General features: G+C 43.0%; 6 protein-coding genes across 6 annotated transcripts; 4 read left to right on the plus strand and 2 right to left on the minus strand.

The window, feature by feature from the left end:
- Positions 1–498: 498 nt before the first annotated feature.
- On the plus strand, positions 499–4400 carry O0I10_010413 (uncharacterized protein; the record flags this gene model as incomplete). The annotated part of the gene is made up of 8 exons (XM_058490394.1): positions 499–635; positions 694–1120; positions 1185–1301; positions 1367–2972; positions 3034–3199; positions 3259–3763; positions 3829–3921; positions 3978–4400. The coding sequence occupies 8 exons, from the start codon at positions 499–501 to the stop codon at positions 4398–4400; spliced, it is 3474 nt and encodes a 1157-aa protein (XP_058338878.1).
- Positions 4401–4588: 188 nt separating this feature from the next.
- Positions 4589–5729, minus strand: O0I10_010414 (uncharacterized protein; the record flags this gene model as incomplete). The annotated part of the gene is made up of 2 exons (XM_058490395.1): positions 4589–5502; positions 5555–5729. The coding sequence occupies 2 exons, from the start codon at positions 5727–5729 to the stop codon at positions 4589–4591; spliced, it is 1089 nt and encodes a 362-aa protein (XP_058338879.1).
- Positions 5730–8959: 3230 nt separating this feature from the next.
- On the plus strand, positions 8960–11897 carry O0I10_010415 (uncharacterized protein; the record flags this gene model as incomplete). Its single annotated transcript, XM_058490396.1, has 8 exons — positions 8960–9046; positions 9103–9227; positions 9289–9430; positions 9502–9549; positions 9758–9838; positions 9960–9979; positions 10040–10165; positions 10217–11897. 8 exons carry the CDS (start codon positions 8960–8962, stop codon positions 11895–11897), a joined length of 2310 nt encoding a protein of 769 aa, XP_058338880.1.
- Positions 11898–13137: 1240 nt separating this feature from the next.
- O0I10_010416 (uncharacterized protein) lies at positions 13138–14298 on the plus strand (the record flags this gene model as incomplete). Its single annotated transcript, XM_058490397.1, has 1 exon — positions 13138–14298. One exon carries the CDS (start codon positions 13138–13140, stop codon positions 14296–14298), a length of 1161 nt encoding a protein of 386 aa, XP_058338881.1.
- A 553-nt stretch (positions 14299–14851) lies between these two features.
- On the minus strand, positions 14852–16740 carry O0I10_010417 (uncharacterized protein; the record flags this gene model as incomplete). The annotated part of the gene is made up of 7 exons (XM_058490398.1): positions 14852–15051; positions 15106–15606; positions 15660–15747; positions 15809–16055; positions 16109–16235; positions 16361–16585; positions 16653–16740. The coding sequence occupies 7 exons, from the start codon at positions 16738–16740 to the stop codon at positions 14852–14854; spliced, it is 1476 nt and encodes a 491-aa protein (XP_058338882.1).
- A 343-nt stretch (positions 16741–17083) lies between these two features.
- On the plus strand, positions 17084–18764 carry O0I10_010418 (uncharacterized protein; the record flags this gene model as incomplete). The annotated part of the gene is made up of 4 exons (XM_058490399.1): positions 17084–17237; positions 17299–17745; positions 17805–18641; positions 18688–18764. The coding sequence occupies 4 exons, from the start codon at positions 17084–17086 to the stop codon at positions 18762–18764; spliced, it is 1515 nt and encodes a 504-aa protein (XP_058338883.1).
- Between the last annotated feature and the right edge of the window lie 46 nt (positions 18765–18810).

The raw sequence follows: 18810 nt of genomic DNA on the forward strand, positions 1-18810 counted from the left end.
TAGAGCAACTATTCTCTCACTTTGCTCTCTTTGATTGTGACGCACATAGTGCAAATAGCAGCAACACAAATTCTGCACTATTATTGTGCTACCCTTAAAGCCAATATTTCCCATCGGTATCAACCCCAATCAGATCTTACTGTTATTATTACGCTATCTAAGACGTTGGCATGAAAAACGTACTTGAATTTGGGGATAAAGGCATCTGTAGCATTCAAAAAACATCCGTGATTGTTCCGAATATGATGAAAAAGGGAGGAACCGTTTTAACGCATGATAAGAACCTAAGGAGCAAGCATCACAATCAAAGGGGGAAGTATCTTTAAAGTTCAGATACAGCACAAAGGGACACCGGTAATGCTGTGTCAAACAAATAGCTTCTAACCAGGCACGAGGAAAACGTTACACGCTATGGTCAATCTCCGCCATTAACTAATCGACATATCTTGTACTGTCGCATTCCTTTTTCATCTGCTCACTCCATCGACTGCCAAAAGCATGTCCATGCCAAAGATACTCTGCACAGTTCGAGCACTACATTCATTCCATTCGCCAGAGCAATCCTCGCTGAGCTTTGACAAAGGCGATTTCATTGACGTGCTTTCACAACTCGAATCGGGTTGGTGGGATGGTTGGTAAGGCGTTTTCTATATCAAATCGATTTATATGGGCCACTGATAATTTTATGTATAGGTGCAAAGGTTCACGTGGCTGGTTTCCAAGTAATTATGTTGAAATGGTCAACATCAATCCTGAAGTAGCCGACCAAGTACTGCCGACTGCGAGGAAATACAGTGGTCGAAGCAACAGTAGCGATGTTCAACGACGCGTATCAGACGCACTACCAAGGAATTTCAGCGAATCCAATAGCCAACTAGCCAATATTGAAGAGATGCCAGATAATGACATTGGAGATTATTTGTATGATCCTGTTACTGGTAGCGTGCAATATCGACCACGTGATGAATCTACTGCCGATCCACCGGATGGCATCATTTTGCGTAACGGCTCAATCGACGGTTCGGATTCAGAAGATAATGCGCGATTGAAAGATTCACAACAACAATCGCACATAAAAGCTGAAAATGACAATGAGAACGAGGAGCATAATGCAGAATATGTAAGCATTAACCATTATGCATAAAGTTCCCTCTGCATGCACGCATTAAGCATACCTTTTGTAGATCATGTCTAAATGGGTTGAGCGGGTTACTCCTCAAGGGCGGGTCTATTTCTGTAATCTGATTACACAGGAGACAACATGGAGCCGTGACGACATTGACCCTTTCACAGGCCATTTGGTAAGCTAAACTCAAGACTTCCTTGCTGATGATAATAGACTCATTTGGGTTTGGAATACGAATAGAAAACAATACCCAGTGAAGACTGCCATTCTGATGAAGACAATGATGAAGAAGCAGAATCAATACGAGAAAAGAGTTTCAGAAACGAGTCATCTATCATTATGGCAGGTAGCCATTCTGTTTCAACTGCTACCACGGATCGTGGTGAACCGCTCACATGGCAAAGTTTATCTGGTGATGTCGCCCTTGCAATTCATCAATTAAATACAACAGCGCAACAGAATCTTCGCGAATTCTTTGTCGAACACACGTCGATTGTTACAGAAACTATCCGAGTGATGTTATATGCAGCTGGCTTAATGGATAAGGATTCACACCATACACCCGACCCAGAATTACGTCAACCTCATCGCAATCTGATGGCTGCGCTTTCCAAGCTGGTACTATCGGCAAGGATCGCCTCTGAGCTTCCTCTTACACCACTCGCACCCAACAACGTGGCCAATGATACTGTGGTTAAACTCCAAAAGGATGCGGGTGATGTCCTAGCTGCGGTCCGGAATTTCGTTACAGCATGTCAACAGCGGCATGTGCGAGTCGAGCAGATTATGCCTAGAATGATGACCGATAAGAAGAGAAACCGTGCTGCTGAACAACAATCATCTGAAAATGCAGATGCATCCAGTACCACTGGTGACAGGTTGTCTATAACAGGTGATGAGGACAGTACCAAGGGAGCAATAGCAACAGCACAACAACAGCCATCCACGACGAAAGGATCGAAACAGCGTAGGCTCAATCAAGATTTACTTACGAATCTACAATCGCACGTCAACCAGATATATGGATCAATAAGTGCTCTAGCTTCTGATACGGCGCAGGCTGTGGAATTGCAACACGAACAGAATTTGGCAGGCAGCAATAATCGTGATTCGTTACAGCACGAGCATATTCGCATAAGCATTGTGGAACATTTTCGCACAATAGCGGAACAGGTCAGCCAATGTTTGGTGATCCTAGAAGATATCAACTTTGATGATGTGGATACGACACAAGTGCCGGCAATGTTACGCTTTCGTGTGGCCAAACAAGGATTGTATGATACTTTTGGACATTTGTTTGGTGCTATCCAAGCTCTGAGCAATTTAAGTGTGTCATTATCTGGTGGAGTATCTCGAATCGATGATGCGGTGTTGCACATGGAGGATTCCCTCGAGCAGGTGCTACATTGTGTACAGCAAATGGTTGGTCAACGTCGACTATGGCTTTCACGTCGTGGAACTTCAGATACCAAGGACTCGCTCACCCTTGGCACTGATACCTCGCAACCAACCACGCCATTACCAGGTGATCCTTCTGCTGACCCTGCAGATGATGAAAGCGATACATTGGATGATGCACACTCTGGTCTTTTGTCACCTACCCGTACTGCAAGACGACGACAGCCTGGAACTATGCGCATTACATCGAATTCAACTGCCAACGCTTGCGCCTCTCCTTCCTTCCGCCCACGCCAGTTGAGCACAAAAACAGATATCTCGATTGAATCCCTACCGTTCTTAGGCCATGATCATCCAGCTGATCAGGTCGTATTTACATCGGATGGTGGTATCAAAGGAGGTACTCTCTCAGCCCTTGTAGAACGCTTGACTCTACACGACACGCTTGGTAAGCTGACATACATTTTCTATTCTGTGAGACTTGTTTTTGTTAAAGCGTGCTTTCTCAGATACATCATTCATTGCCAATTTCTTGCTCACATATCGATCTTTTTGTACGACCGAGGAGTTTGTTAATCTACTTGAGAAGCGATACACACTTGTCGCTCCTGAGGGGTTGACACCACAAGAGCTCGAGATTTGGACCAAACATAAACAAAAACTGATCCGCTTACGGTAAGTATATGTACTTTGGGTGGTAATATCTGAACGATCTATTTACAGAATCTTTTTAGTGTATTCAATGTGATGAAGAATTGGCTTGAAAGTTACTATATTGACGAGGACGAATTTATATTGGATCAACTCGAGTTCTTTACCACCACGGTGATTCGAGACGCGTCTTCGTTCTCTGCGGATCAACTTATGGGATTAATTAATAAGCGACGTGAATTAGACGCCGATGATCAGCTCAAGAAATTGGTGCCCAACAATATGGCAGGTCCACCACCTATTGTTCCCAAAAACGTGACATCAACGAGCATTAGTCTACTCGACACTGACCCTTTGGAACTTGCAAGACAGCTGAGTCTTCTTGATTTTAAGCTATACAGCAGTATTCGTCCTATCGAGTGTCTGAACAAGGCGTGGTCTAGGGATGATACTGATCTAGCCGTTCATGTTAAGCAATCCATCGATTATTGTAATCGTCTTACTGCTTGGGTCACCGGATCTATCCTTGAGCATGAGGAAGCCAAACGTCGAGTTGTTGTTATCAAGCATTGGGCCCAAGTTGCAGATGTATGTAATATAGCATGCGTGTTGTGCGCTATGAGGAAAAGGATTACTGACAAAGCTGTATGTAGCGCTGCCGCATGCTCAACAATTATAACACTTGTATGGCCATATTTTCGGCGTTCGATAACAGTGCAGTTGGGCGTTTACGCCGCACATGGGAGGTATGCAAAACCGTCATTAAGTTAAAGAAACAAACCGACTGACGTTATACTTTTAGCTTGTTGGCAATCGCACAAGCCAAACTTTGAGCCAAATCCGTAAACTGATGGGTGCAAATCGCAACTTTACAGAATATCGAGAGATGATTCACTCGGTCAATCCACCATGTATACCTTTTCTGGGTATTTATTTACAAGATTTGACTTTCATCGAGGACGGCAATCCAGACTTTTTAGCCAAGTCCAATAATCTGATTAACTTCGCCAAGCGTCAAAAAACGGCAGAGGTCATCCGTGAAATTAAGCAATTCCAATCTTCTCCTTACACCTTGCAAGAGGTTCCTCTCATCCAGCATTTTATCAAGACGCAGCTTGAAACGACTCATGATGTTGAAACGCTGTACGAACGTAGTCTTGTGCTAGAACCTCGAACCACGGCTGCCGCTGCAGAGGCTGCACGCTTACTTGAAATGATCAACTAATAGCTAGCAATAATAATATTTTTTATTAGCAATACCCTCCAACATCTACGCTTGTTAGAAAATACATATATTAATCTCCCTGCAGTGTCACTAATAAGCAAGCAACTAAAATATATTACTGTGATATGAAATGATATAGTAAATGACGAGCGGAGGAAGAGAGGACAAAGGAGGAGGTATCAATACGGTTACAGCAGTTTTTTGCGTTGTAATTGGACATAATTGGCTGGAAACAATCCTGACATGCCGTTATTGAGACGGCCATGCCACCAGCTGCTTGGCTCGCCTGTAGCAGGGTCAACCTTGGATAATACTTCAACGGTGTCACCGCGACGTAAACTAATCTCCATGGGATCTTCAGCGACAAAATCGTACAGCACTATGGCTTCATTCTCTCGTTGTGCAAGCAACATTCGTTGTTTATGATACTCTGCAGCTTTGCGGAAAAGTTTATACATCATGTATGGTAATCCAACAAACACTGCCAGGATAAACAGTATTGATCGTCGCTTCTTAGGCTGTTGTTCTTGTTGATATTGCACCTCCTCTTCCTGTTGGTGTTGTTCATCCTCTTGCTGAGATTGTTCCTCTTGTTCAGCTGGAGGTGTGCGACCAGTCAATCTGTAGTACAACCGGCGAAGCCATCGGATCAAAGCAAAGATCCCAAGCAGGTTACCCAAATAATGGCGCAAATGACCAAACTGCTCTGCAACCCCAACCATTGCCATAAAACTGGAATGTGTTGCCATAAAAGTTGAATCAAGCATCTGTGCGAATCCACCAAATGCACCCACAATCTGCTCAATGACCTCAAAGGTGGCCCGAGTGCTGGATTCCATCCGTTGTGTTAGGCTAAACTCGTCGCCAGGTCCTCCTGCAGCACCATATCCACCGAATCGTCCATAACCTGTTCCAAACCGACTGTATGGTGATCCGAATCCACTATAGCCGCCATAACCGCCGTAGCCGCCGTAACTACCATAGCTGCCGTAGCCGCCGTAGCCACCAAGTCCATAGCTACCCATACTTGAGCCATATCCTCCATATCGACTATATGGGCTGTTGTAACTGCTCCCATAAGTCCCAAGTCCAGAGCCATACCCTATTATATAATATGTTAGAAGGTTCATTGCGTTTCTGGTCATTCACTTTACCGGTCCCACCAAAAGTAGTACTTCCAGTACTATTCATTGTAGACGGACGACTTGGAACAGTTGGTGATTCTGTCGCTGATGTTATAGCTGATGAGCTATCTGCACCAGTTGTCACTGACGACACTGCTGCTGATGTGCCATTGCTTACTTCCCAAGGTTTTGGTGGTGATGGCATGTGTCTATGAAAGAAGAGACCCCACAAATATTAGCGCTGCCTAAAAGCGTAAATCTCAGTGATATCACTAACAGATCTCCATTTGGTAAGTGGTATGGAGAGCTGTTATTGTGTTCTCATGCACTGAGAATACTTCTACATTGCAATCATCCATAGTAGCCAAAAAAGAACCATGATGGGTCTATGTGAGAAGACTTGCTACAGATCATATTTATTATTGATACACCCTCCTTCCAAGAAGCGTGGCGACCATGTTTGACCTTCCTACTTAAGAAAAATGGACGCTAAGAATTGTGTTTCCATGTGTATTACACACTGTGTCGTCTGGATATAATCTCGCTCCAACAGGATCTCGTCTCGTCCTCGCAAATGCCGACCCCTGCCCTAATCACGCATATAGTGGCCGCATAGGAAAACATAAAGCAGCCCCTAAGCCATAATTTTACAATGAAGCATGGGGGTCTTAATAGAACAAAGTTACTCGGCGTGGCCAAAAGTAACTAGTGAGTAAGTGTCAGGTTCGTGTTGCGCAATCACGGATTTAGCGAATGTCGCCATCAGCCAAAAAAAAATTTTATTTTGTCGTCGAAAAAAAAGTTGATGAGGTGGAGCTGCATGGGGGAGGGGGATGATTTTGGAATCGTTGCTGTGGAAGTTCATGTTCACAGACAAGGAGATTCGAGCACGACCAGCAACTTTTCCCATGACTGACCACGATTGATAGATAGAAAAAGTTTTGGCGAACACTATGTTTTTCCCCTTTGCAACGAGGCAAAGGAGATGCAAGGTGAATAAAGTGTGGTTCCATGGGCAGGCTTTTATATGAGCCAAGTAATGATTTCGGCAAAATATACATCCGGTTAAATGTTACACAAATTTTCCCAACCACCAAAAAATTTTGGGCCTCAAAAAATTTTGGAGGTGGGATGATTGTCGGATTCACATGCACAAAACGTCCGGTGGGTGATAGTACAAAACGTCCGGTGGGTGATAGTACAAAACGCTCGGTGGGTAAAAGTATAATACGTCGGTGGGTTAACCCACCGACGTTATGTGCGAACTGGGTTGCACACAAATCGTCACCCCACGGATGAATATTTTGAAAACTTTGGAGGTAACGAGCAACCCATAAGTTATATTAAGTCCTATTTGAATCCTTTGACGATATATTTCGAGTTCAATAGTGCAATTGCTAGTTATTGAACAGAAACATGAGGTTTTGAAACCATCTGGGTGATCAGTTTTGAGCACTTAATGTCATGATTAGAGTCCAATGTTATAGAAGAGGTGATTTGAAACGCATTTAATAAGCATTTAATAATACTTGAGGTCACTTTTACACATCTAATAACATTTTGAGATTACATAGTCAAGAATTATCTGCAAATAATTGTTTAATGCTGCGTAACCAAGGTATTGTAGAAAACAAGAAATGTAGAAATATTCTTGCCCTGTTGTAGTTTTATCATATTTTCACCTTTATTGAAATAGATGACAAAATAATAACTCGGTTACAATACGTTGGTTGGTTACCCCACCGTCTTTATGCATTCTTTACATCGGGAAAATACTTTACCCACCGAGCGTTTTGTACTATCACCCACCGGGCGTTTTGTACACCTATGTCAGCCAGTTGTTAATTTTTCATCCTAGCTACAATTTCTACAGGTCCAAAAGTTCGTCTCACCGTGGCATGCACTAACGTTTACCCGGGTTTTATGTACATGTATTGTTGACGTTGTACGGAGGCAAAGACCAATGTCTTGCGCTGTTTTATCAGTCACCATAATTTCTCGTCTCGTAAGGCTAGGAGACTAAGAAATCACATGCTCACAACTACAGGACTAGAGGACTTGTCTTGCCTCTAATCGCTGTGATGCCTTAGTCAAAGTTGTCCACAATGACTGCTTTTATGATTGTAAACAAAGTTTCAGATGCCGTCGACTTGTGACGTGTGGAGAAACAAAGAAAAAATTCGCTCGTGTGGGGACAAAGGGGCATGTTTCATATCTTCTCTGATCAACTTGCGACATTATCCAAAGTTGTAGAACAAGGGCGGGTTTATAATCAAGGTCCCAATTTAAAGGCAGATTGACATGTAGGATGCTGAGATAGTACTAATAGAAGTTTATATGCAAGAGATCACGTGCTCAAGAAGTATAGGACCTAACTTGCCTCTGATGACTGTGACGTCGTAATTAAACGTGGTCACAGTGACTGATTTTATAGTCGTAAACAAATTTTCAGATGCGGTCGACTTGCGACTTGTCGAGAAAAAGAAAAAAATTCGCTCGTGTGGGCTGTGGGGAGCTGGGGACAAAGGGGCATGTTTCATATCTTCTCTGATCATCTTGGGTCACTAACCAAAGTTGTAGAAGAAGGGTCGTTTTATAGTCGAGTTTCCAATCTCAAGGTAGATTGATATGTAGTATGCTGAGAAAAGAGTAACAGAAGTTCATATGAAAGCATGAAAGACATCACGTGCACACGAGTACAGGACCTGACTTTGACCACTGTGATTGATGTGTTGGTCAACGTTGACCACAATGGCTGCTTTTATATAATCGTCAGCATCTCAGCAAGCTTTCAGGCGTCATCGATATGTGGCCTGTCGAGCAATAGAGAAAAATTCGCTTTGGCAGCTGTCCGTACTCTGAGTAATGTCCTCTATCCCGAACGTGGAAGCATCCAAGCGTCGACTAGATCATGATTGAAGATAGTCATCATACAAGATAGTCATCATGCTTCATATCATAGCAGTTGCCATATGCGCCATGCTATACATCGCTATTTCAGTTCCTGGTTGCTGTATGTACGGAGAGGATGTCAGCAACCTGCTATATAACAATTTAAAATCAAAGTTCGTCGTTATTGTACAGGTGATAACCAACAACTTTGTGAGTGTGCCGAACTTTATGTCGCTTACTCTCGCCATCGAGTTCATGGCCAATGCCATCGTCGCAAGATTGCACTGTCAGCCTTTCTTTACTTCTTCTCTGTCTTGTAGCATTATCTGAATAATACAGTGTGATTCTTTGATGGAAGAGGTGCACAAGTAGGGCAATACTTGTTGGGTGTGATATTGCGCAATGGGGGAGGGGGAAGAGAAAGAATATGCACGACAATGAACGCCATTTCAAAAGTTTTCTTTCACGATTTTCCGTGCTTCGCAAGCGAATGGATATCGCATACTCAACAATATCTTTCGATTTCTCAGAGTCGCTGTGGATATGGAAGCCCCTATCTACGATGATGTCGATTTGTCATCCAATGTCAACGACCACAAGTGGGATAAGGAAGATGTTTATATACACGGGGTAGCAGCATTCAAATCAATGGTGACATAGGAAGTTACCTTGATATCTGATGTTAGGAAGATCAAGATGGCACTTCACAAGCAAATCGACAAACCAAGACGTGGGCGAATCAAGCAGCAGATGACTTGGACAAGTGGGGAAATCAGGTCGCATATATCCACAAATCCGTGGACCCAAACAAGTTCATAGCCATGGTAAAGGACCAACTTTTAGGGTGCATGTACAAATATACACACTTATAGGGATACAACTCAGATCGTCATCAAGTATGTTGTCACGCCTACTATGGAAGATCAGCTACGAGAAGCATTTAGCCGATTTGGAGTCGTGAAGTATGTCAACATTGTACCAAACACGTTTCTTAATTATACAGCGACTGATGTGGTACACACAGCACTTGAAGAACATGAAGTTTATAGCAAACCAAGTTGTGTTCGTCGAGGGACGTCATTCAGGTCGATATCGACAAGGACGAGGATAACATATCGGCCATCGTCGTGGAGGTAATCATAGTGGTACCCGTAAGCAAGGGACATCATCATGTGCAATAGATAAAAGATCTTTCTCTGAAAGACCGCATACCGTGCGTGCAACGTCCACTCGGATCTTCAATTACCTCATTTTACACAGTTTGTCCTTTCCTTCTCATCTCGACGTCCCTTTACAGATCCCAACATCTTTGGATACCCTTTACTCATCATTACAGAATAGCATAGTCGACAACGGCATTGCTCTGGTACACTCATTATTGCATCACGAGCCACTTGTGCCAGCCCTCATTCTTTTCATCCTGTAAGTCCATCGTTTGCAACGAAGCAATTTTTTCGATGCTAACGACAGGTGACAGATCGTTTAGACGTTTCATATTTATTTACACCTTGGTCATTCTTTTCATACTCCCTGATACAGGAAGACTGCATTATTACTTTCAAGGTATTATGATGGATTAGCGTTTCTTTGTAATTGTACTCATGCTTTAGGAAGATATATCAGACGTAAAATGACGCCATCTAGTCAAGCACATCCTACTCTCACGACGACGAATAATCCACCCATCATCAAGCATAATTCATCTGAAGCTGAGCCTGTGAAAAAGTCACGATTCTCGCCATCATATTAGTAAGTGGATAACTTGTCACATGATGATGCTGTTGTTGACAATAAATTTAGTGATGTATATCCGATGGCGAATGGTGGGGGTTATTCACCTGGGAATGGTATTTATCAATCGAACTCATTTACAAGATATTCTGGCACCCATTCCCCCTATCCAAATGTGAGCCAATACTCGAGCAATGGTACTCAAGCAACTGTAATGAATGGTCCACCAACTCCACAATTTGTTCAAGGATCGCTTGGACCATCTTCACCTATTACATTGGCATCCACTTTTTCAACACCGCAATTCCAAAGTCCAGCTGCTTATATGCCATCTCCTCAGCTTTCGCCAGCATCTCATCAAACAGCCAGAACAGTTTATATCGGCAATATTCCAACTGATACTTCTATATCTGACATCTTGGATCACGTAAGAGTTGGTAATATCGATTCTGTACGTCCGTTGCCAGAGAAAAACTGTGCTTTTATCACATTCGTCGAAGCATCATCAGCTGCACAGTTCTATCACGAAGCAACGTCTAAGAAACTTATTGTAAATGGCGCTGAATTAAGGATTGGATGGGGTCGACCAAGTTCTATACCAGCCAACATCCACGTGGCACTTCAAAACGGTGCGAGCCGAAACGTGTTTTTCGGTTCGCTTGATGATACTGTCACTGAACAATATCTCCGAGACAACTTATTACGCTTTGGCCACATTGAGCATATCAAGCTGATCAAGGACAAGAACATTGCCTTTGTACATTTCCTTAGCACTTTTAATGCTATCAAATGTGTCACTACACTACCAACTGAACCACAATGGGCTTCACGTCGTATCAACTATGGCCGTGATCGTTGCGCTCCATTATCTAAATCTTCTTCCAACATGGTCCTGGCTCAGCACCATCCCATGTTTTCACCATCTACTGCCTATCCTGTACGATTCCCATCATATGATCCTTATGCCGTCGCTGCTACTGTCGAAGCTTATCCAACTGGAGCCCCTGCAACGTTGACAGGTTCAAACGTTGACCAAGCACCTTTGGTGGGAATCGCCAACCGAACCATCTATCTGGGCAACATACACCCTGACACTACCTGCGAAGAAATTTGCAATGTTATCCGTGGTGGTATCCTAAGCCAAATTCGTTACTTACAGGATAAACATATTGCATTTATCACTTTTGTGGACCCAGCCCTCGCCTTGCATTTCTTTAATCAATCTATATATCATGGTCTTATCATCAAAAATCGGCGGCTTAAAATCGGATGGGGCAAGGCATCAGCATTATCCCCGGCTGTCATCAGTGCCGTCCAGAATGGTGGTTCACGCAATGTATATCTTGGCAATATTGATGAAACTATTACCGAGGAGAAACTCAAGCAAGACTTTTCCGACTATGGCGAAATTGAACTTGTCAACACATTGAAAGAGAAGAACTGCGCGTTTGTCAACTTTACTAGTATTGCCGCTGCTGTTCGGGCAATCGAAGGCATCCGTGCAAAGGAGGAGTACAAGAAATATAGGATCAACTATGGGAAGGACCGATGTGGTAATCCCCCACGGGCTCATCGAGCAGGACAGCGTATGCCAGATGCACCGTTTATCACACCTAATGTAACTTCAACCGACCTTGACGAAGCAGATATTGCAAAGGAGTCAGTGACAGCAACCGAAGCCCTCATCAACGATGACTCGCATGGACATGTTAATGGCGTCTTACAAAATGTCCTTGTTCCTAGTGGGTAGGTAAATTTGAACGTCTGATGGTAATGCAAGTGATACTCACGCGGAAACTTTTAGTATCTAAAACATCTCAAAAAAAAGACGGAACTCCTCTACTTGTTTTCTATACAAACATTGCTTTATCATAAAAGGAATACCTTTCCTCCACTTATAACCCATTGCCAAAAGTATACTGTTCATGGAATTCAAATAAAATGCATGTATGTGTATAGAATTTGGAATCGTTTATATCTGTAGTAAACACCTTAACATAAAATCACATGACACGCGATTGATGTTTGCGGAAAAAACATGTATGTCAATTTTTAGTGAGCACGCTGTTTTTCCTTTTTTTTCCCTTGTTAACATGATCTCTACTTGTCGTATATTATCTCAACATGAGTACTGAGAACGTCGACGAAAGGGTGGATCTGTCTAACCACTCGGAAACGTATGGATGGATACTAATATTATGCACACTACATCGATCTCAACGCCGCTGTTAGACTATATTCCGATCTATACGGCCATGTATCCCCGAAGGGATTCTTCAAGAGACCTATTGCACCCATCAAGCAATTACTCCTCCGTCAGAACGGTCTCATAACGCTCGAAGCTTATGGCAGAGCATTTATGGCAATGCGACACCATTTGCGTGAGCTTTCTTTGAAAGAAAACCGTCTAGAAAAAGTGCCTCCAGAGATCCTCCCGCTGGCATCATTGACATCGTTATCTCTGGCATCGAATCAGATTTCATCTATCGACGAGGATGTATTCTCACACCTGAAGCACCTCCAGTGGTTATCTCTTTCTTGTAATGAGCTTGTTACATTACCTGACGATCTGATTGACTGTCGAAAACTAAAAGGGCTTGACATCCACTCAAATAATTTCAAAGGTTTGTTGCTGCAATTACACTGCAAACTTCAAGTTTTAAGTTGCCTGCATGAATGTAGATATTCCTTCTGTAATACAAGGGTTAAAAAACCTGCAGATTCTATTGGTACAGAAAAACCAGCTCCAAGGCATCACACACGATTTCATATTCCCGGATAGTTTGCACACGCTCAATCTTAGTTTCAACGAAATTGATCATATCCCGCATACATTAATCTATCATCCACCGGAACAACTCACCCACTTATATTTATCGGGCAATCCATTGCGGCGGATACCATCGGATTTCCTTAGCGTTGGTTACAAGTATTTGGTCAGTCTTGATATTCATACTTGCCATATCGTTAGCCTCAGTGGAGATTTCTTTATGCGCTTGGGAGAACGAAAACTACGGCGACTTAATCTCGCCATCAATGTGCTTGAAGAACTCCCACCCGAAATTGGCCGCCTTACTCATGTCGAATGGCTCAACCTTAATGACAACAGACTCAGATATCTACCGGTAACTTTATCAAACTTGACGCGCTTAGTCAAATTGGGACTTGTCCAAAACCGCCTAAAATACTTGCCTCCACGTTTATTTTCACGTATGTACAAGCTGCAAAAGTTGGATATACGACGCAATCAACTGCGATATTTACCTGCCTCCCTCTTGATGATGTCGCCTTTATCGGATGTCATAAGCAATCCTGAGATAGCTGTACCTATGGCAGCATTTCAAATGCATCCGTGCCCTCCCTCATGTCAAGTTCGAACTCGCACAGATGCAGATCAAGGAGGATCTTTGCGAACCTTGTTATTGGGAGAGAATTTATCTCTCGAATCAGTAAATGGCATTATTCACGAAAATCTCCCAAACAACTGTTACTCTGCAAGAACCGATCCAAACACTGACAACACACCGGAAGCATTTGATGGTGACAACAGTGCAAAACGTCAATTGGAGTCATGTGATAGTTATCGCCATGATACTACATGCATTTTATCACTCCGTGAAATTGCAATCCGTGTACTTTTAAATAGGGGGTACGGGAAGTTGCAACGTCTGCCATCGGCTATCGAGGATCTACCAGGCATCTGCTTAGAGCATTCCCTTGGACACTATCATTCACAATTGGATTTGTATCCCGAGTATGCCTTTAGCTATCTTGAAGCGGCTATTCCCAAAAGCATATCACCAATCCTACGCATGGAGGTTATCGCTTCAGCTAGACAGTGCGATAAATGTGGTCAATGGTATTCTAGAAGCGATATCCACATTGGTTACACAGTTAGACTCGGCACACAGAAAACGATGGCGCCTATCCGTTTCGAGCTTTGCTCATTCGGATGTGCTCTCAACAGCATGAGTGAACTGCGTAAACATAATGGAACCTGGGAATCTTTGAGGCATGATCGAGCAGCGGAGAACATGAGAACGTCAAGCAGCAGTAATACGAGGAGAGATCAGCACATTAATGGTTGGTTGATAGTAGACAGCAAAAACCAAGACATGAGATATGTTATTCACATATTAAATCATTCATAGGATCGAGTAACTTATTTGTTGAGACATTCAAGCACGCGGGTCAATATGTTTTGTCAGTTCTCAACTTTTTCGCGGGGAACCAACATCAGCATCTCGGAATACCCGACAATATAGAACCACCTGCCTTGTTTGCAATTTCGCGAGAATCGCAAAATAACGCTGCTACCACAATAATGCTTACTTCGACGACACCATCAACCACTGCTTTTAATCATCTTCCACGAGACGCTATTCGTTTAGAAAGATTTTGATCCATCTTTGCCACAGTATTAAATTACACACGCTAGTCATTTTTTTCGTTGTTCATGCCGCTATCCAGTTCTTGGAGGTAATACAAGGATCTTTTTGCTGCGAGTGAGTGCTAATTACTATAAGCATACATGTATATGCATAGGTGGTGTCTCAAGTGATGTCAATGCATGCATATCAAATGGTTTCCTTACATTTTATTGTAGTATAATAGTACGATAGATGTTCTCGATTATGACACAATTGGAGATTAAACACGTGGGATAAGAGGGTTTTGATGGAAATGGACCAGCCAAATCGAATGTTACGCCGATTTTTCATCTTTGTACGGGATATCGTCTTCTGCATGATAACGCGTTACCGCTTCAGTCTTTGAAGTATTACCAAAAAGCTGGTCCATTTCTTCAAGTGGAACGCCTTTTGTTTCGGGATAGAAGAACCATACAAGCGCTGCAAGTACAAAATCACAACCCATCCATACGTAGAATGAGTAGAATCCCATAGCTAGACAACCATCATGTTAGGACACACTTGCAACTTTTGAAGCATACCACTTACATGTAAACATTGGTGGGAAAGCCTGTCCCATAACCAAGTTTGATGTGTTTTGAACGTTAGTACAAATTGACACAGCCATGGCACGTACGCTCATAGGGAAGATTTCAGATGTGTAGATCCATACAGTGGCACCCCAGCCTGGCTTGTAAAAGAAAGTGAACAGGAACATTACGAGCACCAAGGCAACACCAACACCAGTGGACTTTAGAGAATTGCCTTCATCATCATATGTAGCTGGTGTAGTTAGATACACGGTAGCTGCAATGAGAAGCATCAAACCTTGACCGATACCAGCTATGACCAGCATCGATTTGCGACCCATACGATCGGAGAAGAACGTGCAAGTAAGGGTGAAGAGAATGCCAAAGGTATAGTTCAGAGCATTGATCAACAAAATAGTCGAGTCGCTGGCGAAAACTGTCTGATAGACTTTGGTCGAATAGTTGTTCATCATTGATTGACCAGTGAGCTGTTGTCCAAAATTAATAATCGAGCCGAGCACTATAATTCACAACGATTAAAAAGTTGATCGCTGAGATATCCTTGGGACTTACACAGTCTCTTGCGGATGCTTTTTTCTCTCCATAAATCCTTGAGTGAGTTAGACGTATTCTCTTGTTCCCATTTGATGGCAGTTTGGATCTATAACAAAGCAGATGTTATCAAGAGACAACAAAAATATCTCAATATGATGGAAACGTACTGCTTCTATTTCCTCTTCCACTTCATTTTCCTCCCGAACACGCAAAAGGGCTCTTTTTGCTTTTTCGATCTTGCCTTTTTGGACCAGCCAACGTGGAGATTCGGGGCAAAGCCAAATTGCTATACCACAAACCAAGGGGATAAGTGCCTGCAGCAGAGTGATTGTTTTCCACTGCCATAGCCCAAGCCCTGTGTTGCTCTCGGTGCCAACAGCAGTATAGGATACAACGAGGGCACCGACAGAGTACCTATAATATGTACGTGGTTACAACTTTAGCAAAACTTTTCAAAGTTGACCTACATCATTTGCCAAAAGGAAATCATGCGACCACGCACTTCAGGGGGACAAATCTCACTCATGAAGACGGGTCCAGCTGGCAATGCAATTCCTTGACCGATTCCAAGTACGATTCGCCCTCCGATAAATGCTACACAAAATATTTAGACTTCACTATTCCATTGAGTAGCAAAGGTGACGTATACCTGCGATATTGGTTGAAAATGCTAGCGAAGTAATTAGATCAATGTACACATAGACATTCAAAATACATACTCTGGATAAGAGAGGCGATAATCACAACGAGGCAGCCAGCAAAAATGGTAGCACGGCGACCGAGGTAATGCGAGATTGGAGGTGATAGAAGAAGGCCTGCGACAATCGTAGCTGCCATATAGCATGATGTGACTGCACCAATCATACTCTGATCCGCCGGGTTCTGCCCATCAAGGCCCATATAATCCATAAAGCTGTGGATCCCCTGAAGATTGTTAAAGACAGCTAGTTTTGTTTCATCGAGTATGTAAGAACCATTTCGGATGTTTGGAAGGGCTTATTTTCAACTTACAGGCATCGTAACCATTGATGAACATGCATAACGCGGTAATGACCCCATAGGTGTATGTAAGGAATCGTTTTCGGGTAATGATAGTCATGTAATATTCTTGTGTAAGAATGATGGTACAGTCGCCAAAAAAAAGGATAACTGGAGAGATACGCAAGGCTTATATAGTTTCAAAACCATATCACAACAAGATTGATATATCCAGTAATGTGACATCGCTCCGATTCCCGTTTTTTTGTCCGAACGAGTCCACTTCCCCGTGGGGAAAAGCATTGCTCGGGCTTTAGGAAATACACAGGTAGTTCCTAATGTCCGACATTTTTGTCCGTGCACATTGCTCCCAAACCTAAAAAAAAAAGTCGTAGATAAACTCGAATGCAGAGCACATGTCTACATTTTGCTTTCTTTCACTTTACTAAACCCGTCCGGCACCAATGACTTACAACAATCCCATCATTCCTGGCTTCAATCCAGACCCTTCAATTTGCCGTGTTGAAAATGATTATTACTTGGTCACGAGCACATTTCAGTATTTTCCAGGTGTACCCATCTACCATTCTCAGGATCTTGTCAACTGGGAACATATTGGTAAGCCTCAAACCAACAGAGTAGACATCCCAATATGTGGGACTCATATATGCCCAATCAGGCAATGTGCTCGACCGCCCTGAGTTGGTTCCAGGTTTAGATAAGACATTGATCAACGGCGGCATTTGGGCTCCCACGTTGCGGTATCATGATGGTGTATTCTATATGGTTACAACTATGGTATTCGTTGACAAGGCATACAACGACTTCCAACGATGGAAGAACTTCTTCGTTACTGCAACAAGTCCCAAAGGTCCTTGGTCAGACCCTATTTTCTTTGACTACCCCGGATATGACACGTCGCTTTTCATTTTTGACAAAGACCATGCCTATGTTCAAGGGTCTTTCTATCATCGTATACGTAAAGAAATATCTCAAAGTAAGATTGATCTCAGAACCGGTCATGTTACGGAACCACGCAGAATCTGGTCTGGTACCGGTGAAAAAGCACCTGAAGCTCCTCATGTATTGTACAAAGATGGCTGGTACTATCTAGTGATTGCTGAAGGTAGAAATTTGAAAAAAAAAACTGTTTATTACCAATGTGAAGCTAACATCTCTTTTTAGGTGGTACAGAGGCTGGTCACCGAGTTGCAATGGCACGGGCTAAAAGTATCGATGCACCCGAGGATGAATGGGAAGCTTGTCCTGTCAACCCAATTTTGAGCCACCACGACTTACCAGACGAATTGGTTCAATGTACCGGCCATGCTGATTTCTTTCAAGACACCGTGGGCAACTGGTGGATCGTATTTTTAGCTTCCCGCGTATACGATGGCGAGCGTTTCCCAATAGGTCGTGAAACTTTCCTTGCACCTGTCGATTGGAGCGGAGAATGGCCTTTTGTACAGAGACCCATCAAAGCTTTTGCACCCAAGGAATACCATGGTCCTAATATTGCAGCAGCACTTGGTACTTCGAAAAATTTATGCAAGTTTGGCAGTAGAGTACACGGTTGGGGAATCGAATGGCTTTGGCTTCGTATCCCCGATATGCAAAAATATCAGCTGACTGATCTAACAGACATCGATGGTGTGTATCATGGATGTAAAATATCGGGGTCTACAGCAAACCTTGCATCTGAAATGCAATCCAGCAGCCTGGTGGGCATCCGCCAATGCCATATCCGCTGCCGTGTCACTGTGGATTTGGAACTAGACACAAATGCCGATTATGCTGCGTTAGTCGCCTATTTGGATCCTCTCCATCACGCCTCAGTGGGGGTGGCTGATAACCATATACTATTTTCAGGTGAAAGAATCCCTCTACCAAAAGAATCGTGGATCAAGCTGGCCATCAAAGCCGACGAACGAAACTATAACTTCATGTACTCATTTGGCGGTTCACAAGATTGGCATAATATTGGCACCGTGGATACTAGGGAGCTCTCTACAGGTTTTACAGGTAAAGCATGTAGCAATGGGAAGATCGTATCTAATGGCTTGTTCAGGTGTAATCTTTGGTATTCATGTTCAGGGAATCGGGAAATCAGCCCACTTTAAAAATTTCATGTACGAGATACTATAGCTTGAAATGGGAATAAAAACCGTTATTACGTGCCTAATTGAAGAGT

The sequence above is a fragment of the Lichtheimia ornata genome (genome assembly GCF_029851405.1).
Source record: "Lichtheimia ornata isolate CBS 291.66 chromosome Unknown scaffold00069, whole genome shotgun sequence".
Classification (NCBI taxonomy): Eukaryota; Fungi; Mucoromycota; class Mucoromycetes; order Mucorales; family Lichtheimiaceae; genus Lichtheimia; species Lichtheimia ornata.